Source organism: Pantherophis guttatus, chromosome 11 (assembly GCF_059756535.1).
Source record: "Pantherophis guttatus breed Tessera chromosome 11, ASM5975653v1, whole genome shotgun sequence".
Classification (NCBI taxonomy): Eukaryota; Metazoa; Chordata; class Lepidosauria; order Squamata; family Colubridae; genus Pantherophis; species Pantherophis guttatus.
The window spans coordinates 19,967,074-19,973,073 of record NC_142073.1 but is presented as its reverse complement, the minus strand read 5'-3'; the positions used below and the strand labels follow the sequence as shown (position 1 = coordinate 19,973,073).

The window sequence follows — 6,000 nt, the reverse complement described above, 5'->3', positions numbered from 1 at the left end:
AAAAAAAAAAAAAGCAGCACTTTTGGGATAAGATTTTATGAAGTTTATTAGGATGGGGCTGCGCCAACTTTAGCAACCTCTTGAAATGGTGGCAGAATCCTAAAGAGTTTTAGGAAAACTCTTGGCTGCCATTTTGACAGATTTTTGCAACCCTCATTTATGATCCTCATTAATGCAGGCTGGAGTTGTTTTGTTTTGTTTTTTATGTGCTTGGTGGCTTCTTAGTTGAAATCCTTCATCCAACAGAGTGGAAGAGTGCCACCTGCAGAAAAACTGTCACTTTTGATTCGGGTGATTTTCCAAGCACAGCCTGAGTGAGCATCTAACCACTTTTCCTATATTCAGTCAACAAAATGTGGGGGAATGTCTGAGTTGCATTTCCTCATGTGAGTCAGAATGTCCAGATAAAGAAAGAACCTGAGAAAGGTTCTCAGTGTTGGAAGAGCTCTTGAATTGCAAACATTTTTTCCCCTCTCCTTTGCATAGTCCCTAGAAATGAGGATCTTATATGTCCTCAGTTCTAGCTTGCTTGCTTGAAGTCTGCAAAGCAATCCTATGTTGTATCCATTTAGAACAGGGATCTCCAAACTTGGCACCTTTAAGACTTGTGGGCTTCAACTCCCACGAATGGTGGTGGTACAAGTTAGCATTGCCCAGTGGAAAACAGACTCACAGGGGAGAGTGATTCCTGTAACATCAGAAATCTGTTGTACTAATATGTTACTACTGTAGGCTGCTAATTGCTTAATTAGTAGTCAGGGATTTCTACTCTGTGCTCTGCTTTCTTACTCAAAAGCTCTTCAGTTATGTGTCCTCCAGAGAGGGGTTTCAAATTTTTTTACTACCAGTTCTGTGGGTGTGGCTTGGTGGGTGTGGCATGGCTTGGTGGGTGTGGCTTGGTGGGCATGGCATGGCTTGGTAGATGTGGCAGGGAAGGATACTGTAAAATCTCCATTCCCACCCCACTCCAGGGCAAGGTTACTGCAAAATCCCCATTTCCTCCCGATCAACTGGGACTTGGGAGGCAGAGAATAGATGGGGGCGGGGCCACTCAGAAATTTTACTACCGGTTCTCCGAACTACTCCAAATTTCCACTACCGGTTCTCCAGAACTGGTCAGAACCTGCTGAAACCCACCTCTGGTCTCCTCCCAAAATAGGTGTCAAATCTTTGACTCAACCCTTTTTCCTTATTCTTGTCTTGCAGTATAGGTAGAACTTGTGAAGTTCCAACAGGAAAAACCTACCTGCTTTGCTTTGAAGTTTGCCTTGACTTTTGATTCTCCTCATCGGAATCAAAACTATACTCCATTTTACAGCACTTGGTTGCCTTTTCTCAAGTGGGATCTCCTATTGCTCTGATAATATTGATAAAATACCAGAGGAATCAATTACTGTATCACAGCAGTACCTTAAGAGTGGTGCGGTGGCCTAGAGGTTGGAGCTCTCGCCTCACAATCAGGAGGCTGGGAGTTCGATTCTAGCTATAGAGACAGATATTTCTCTCTCTGGGCACTCTGAAAATATATCTGCCGAACAAAACTCTGCATTGGCGACAGGAAAGGCATCCGGCCATTAAAACACTCCGCTAGCTCCATTCAGTTGCCCAGACTCCACCCCGCAAGGGATTATGGGGGTCGTTAAATGAAAAGATGATGATGAATGTCTCAGTTTGATGGTGTTGGCCTTATAACCTCATTCTACCTCAGGGTTTCTCCACCTTGGTGACTTGAAGATGTCTGGACTTCAACTTCCAGAATTCCCCAGCCAGTAACGCTGGGGAATTCTGGAAGTTGAAGTCCAGACTTCCTCAAGTCACCAAGGTGGTGAAACTCTGTTCTATCTTATCCAGAATTCCTTCCTCTTGACCTTATTAGGAGCTGGATAGGAGTCTATGCTATGGATGTAGTAATCCATATCAATCTGCTTTGCAGAATCTAATGGTGTAGTTTACCCTGGAAATATTGCTTCGTACAGAAGGTGGCCATTATAATTATTATTTTTTAAAATCTCAGTTTTCTCACCATTTATGCCAGGGGTCAGCAACCTGTGGCTCTGGAGCCGCATGTGGCTCTTTCATCCCTCTCCTGCAGCTCCCTGTCACCGGTCGGCTCCACAATTGATAGGGCTTTCGGTTAGGACAGGTAGAGGAAAAAGGATGCCCCACTAGGAGGAGACTCTATGGTGGGGAAACGGGACTTGCGGTCAGCTCCAGAATTGAACGGGGGGCTTCCGATTAGGACCTTTGTGGCTCTTTGAGTGTTTAAGGTTGCCGACCCCTGTCCTATGCTTAAAAAATGAACATGTCCGGGAGAAAGGCTGAGCTAGCTTTCTCCTGACCCATTGGTTCTCTGTTTTATGAGAGCGCTATTCAGTTTTTGAGGTGAGATGTAGGAACATTGGACAATGTCCATTATTAGTGGAGCTTCTTGGTCAAGGGATGACCCCTGGAATTCCATAGATGAAGTCTCAGATCTGCTCCCCTCAATTTAAAAGGATCTCTGGGATGAGAGTGACCTCAGGTCAGAAGTTAAGTCTATCAGTTCAGAAAGACTTCTCTCTAATCCTCTCTCTTGCAATCTTTTGGGGACCCTCTTCAAAGAAACCAGGGCCACTTCCATGAGTCTCATGAATCAATCGGTCCTTGTTGGTATAATCTTCTTAAAAGTAGGAATGGTATGAAGACATTTAATTGGCATTCTGCATTTTTCATTCATCCAAGGCCCATACTGAACTGACCTGGTTGCCTCTTAGTGTCCATCAATGAACCCCGAATGGGGCTTCGCTTTCTCTAAAAATGCTTTCACTTGGCCTCTTTTGATTTTGAGTCATCGTTGGGGTGGTAAATTTTCCCCCACCCATCCACCCTCCAACCTCACTGGTCACCTTTACAACCATTTCATTTCAAAGGGATGCCATGCAATGTAAAAATTCCAATCCAGGCATGCTGCTACAACTTTACAAGGCTAAAAAAAAATTGTGAGAGAGAGAGAGGGAAAGAAAGAAAGAAAGAAAGAAAGAAAGAAAGAAAGAAAGAAAGAAAGAAAGAAAGAAAGGGGAAGGAAAGAAGGAAAGAAAGAAAAAGAAAAAGAAAGGAAGGAAGGAAGGAAGGATGGAAGGAAAAAAGAAAGAAAGAAAGAGAAAGAAAGAAAAGAAAGAAAGAAAGAAAGAGTTAGCATTTTAAGGATATCTAAAGAAATAAAGCAACAATTCACTTCTGGAGCAGCACAAACACAGGCAGATTATAAACTAAATTGTGCTATATATCCGTATATACCTATATATATTTCTATCTCTATATATAGATATATATGTGGGTGGGCATATGTGCGGATGTGGGTGTTCGTAGATTAAGTAAGAATGGCACTGATTCAAAGGAATGGGGACTTCTATCTTGGTTTCTTTTAAGTCCACAGTGAAAGTATAGAAATATAGGCCTGCCTGGTTGCTGGGGCAACTTGTGACACTTGTTCAATAGAGTTGACCTTCACCTCATCCAACTCCCCACATTAGGTTCACATCCGCCTCTGTGTTTCCTTTTTTTCCCGACAGCCTCCAAAGTGGGTTTTGAACATAGAAAAAATCAATTGGAAACCAGCCTGATCCGTCCTGAGGGGTTTAGAGGCATGGTGGGGGGGTGGGGGCACCAGAAAAGACCACTCTTGCGTCTTGGTCACAAAACGTGGAAGTTCCCTCTGCTACGTTCTTGAGGAAAAAGTGACAAAACTTTTCCTTCCTTGATTAAGAATCTTCTTCTCCAGTTGACACCACGAGACGCATGGCAACAGGCAGGTGATCCGTCAGTCCTGCCAATTGGGTAATAAAACTGAATTCTTCTACTTCCTGCAAAGGGAATGACAAAAGAAACGGGGTTTTTATATTTTAGAAAGAGCAAGCAAAGGTCTTAGTAATCTTCAGGGGCTCTGAGGCTCCCTCTTGTTGAGTCTAACAAGCCATTGAATGTCGTCTGGCTGAATGGGAAGCCTCCTCCTACAAATCAGCTTGGTCATTTTTTTCTTGCAGACGTTTCATTAACAAAGTAAGGAATATCATCAGTGGTAGAAGGGAGTGGGGTTTGTGGCGGGGGAGGGAGGAGGAGGAGGACTGTGGGGTCCTTGTGTTCTCTGAAATAGGTTGTTTTCTTGCAGATGTTTTGTTACCCAACTAGGTAACATCATCAAGTTTTCATATATTCGCGTCTTTTTCTGTGTAAGATTGAGAGTATCTTGGCGACGTTTTGCTCGCACAGGCACAAAGCTGAAGGCACCAGCCTGAAGATGACGAGTGGGACCTCGTCGAAACGTCGCCAAGATACTCTCAATCTTACACAGGAAAAGACCCGAATACACCAAAACTTGCATATATATATATATATATATATATACTGTACCTTTACAGGGAGGATACATGGGATGAAGGTGTGGCTAACTGATGAGGGCTTATAAGTCCGAAATAGATCTATCTTAGTCTCCTTAGTCTCCCAATGGGCAGCAGGGAGCTTGCTGGCTGCTGGAAAAAAAGCCTAGAAACTAGTGGATTGGGATTTCACTGAACTAGGGCTGCATAAAAATCTTGGTTTACGTAGGAAGAACCTGGCTAAAGAGAAATACATACATGCATACACACACACACACTTTCAGGGCAAGCTACTGTATATAAAAAGAGAGCGAGCCAGACTCCCTTCTAGCAGTGATGATGTTACCTAGTTGGGTAATGAAATGCATGCAAGAAAACCACCAAGGTTAGAAAACACCAAGGACCCTACATTGCATTTGCCTTCCAAACAAAAAACTTCAAGGACCACAAATATATGTCCCAGCTCATCTGCACAACAACTTAGTGAAGAAGTGGAAGGGAGGTGGGTCTGAAGAGAGGAAAAAGAGAATGAAACAACATCAATTAGCTTTCTTTGTACATAAGTACGTGGATCGGTGGATGCTTCCAAAACTATTCACATTCATGTTTGTCCCCAGATTCTGGAATTCAGAATATGCTATATATACCTGCTTTATAGCAATATACTCACACACATACACACGCCCATCCATATACATGCATTTAAATGTATCACTCTTTTCAAAATGTGCTTTTCTGCACAGATTTCAATAGGGCTAGTTGTTGTTAGCTAAAATCCGAGTGGCTGTCGCTTCCGGCGTCCCGATATAGCCAGCTGACGCCATCGCTGGCTATTGGGGGCGAATCACTCGCCCCCACGGAGAGGGCTCATAACTTGGGCGTCCTCCTGGACTCACGGCTGTCGTTAGAAGATCATTTGATGGCCGTGGCCAGGGGGGCTTTTTATCAGGTCCGCCTGATACGCCAGTTGCACCCCTTTCTAGATCGGGACTCCCTACGCACAGTCACTCAGGCACTCGTCACTTCCCGCCTGGACTACTGCAACGCTCTCTACATGGGGCTCCCCCTGGGGTGCACCCGGAGGCTCCAGCTGGTCCAGAACGCGGCCGCGCGGGGGATTATGGGGGCGATGAGGCGCTCCCATGTAACACCTCTCCTGCGCGAGCTGCACTGGCTCCCGGTGGTCTTCCGGGTGCACTTCAAGGTGTTGGCGACCTCCTTTAAAGCGCTCCATGGCTTAGGACCGGGGTATCTACGAGACCGCCTTCTGCCACCAATAGCCTCCCACCGGCCAGTACGCTCGCACAGAGTGGGCCTCCTCAGGGTGCCATCCGCCAGACAATGTCGGCTGGTGACCCCCGGGGGAGAGCCTTCTCTGTGGCGGCGCCCACCCTCTGGAACAACCTCCCCCCAGAGATACGTACAATAACAGACCTCCGGATTTTTCGTCGGGCCCTGAAAACCCATTTATTTCAACTAGCTGGGCTGGCTTGAGTTAATTTTAAATTGATTTTAAATTGGGTTGTTTTAATTTACGGCCAAAATATTTAATTTATTTTAATACTGTTTTTAAATTTTGTATGTACTGTTTTTTACTTTGGCTGTTCACCGCCCTGAGTCCTATGTTGGAGAAGGGCAGTATAGA

At 44.9% G+C, this 6,000-nt stretch overlaps 1 protein-coding gene across 2 annotated transcripts in view; it reads right to left on the bottom strand.

The window, feature by feature from the left end:
* Nucleotides 1–2,623: 2,623 nt before the first annotated feature.
* SMPD3 (sphingomyelin phosphodiesterase 3) overlaps nt 2,624–6,000 on the bottom strand; it is a 197,878-nt gene continuing 194,501 nt past the window's right edge. For both annotated transcript variants that reach the window (XM_034425443.2, XM_034425445.3), the window contains one exon: nt 2,624–3,842. In XM_034425443.2, the coding sequence (XP_034281334.1) occupies nt 3,741–3,842 (102 nt within the window). In that variant the 3' untranslated portion in view covers nt 2,624–3,740. The remainder of the gene's footprint in view (nt 3,843–6,000) is intronic.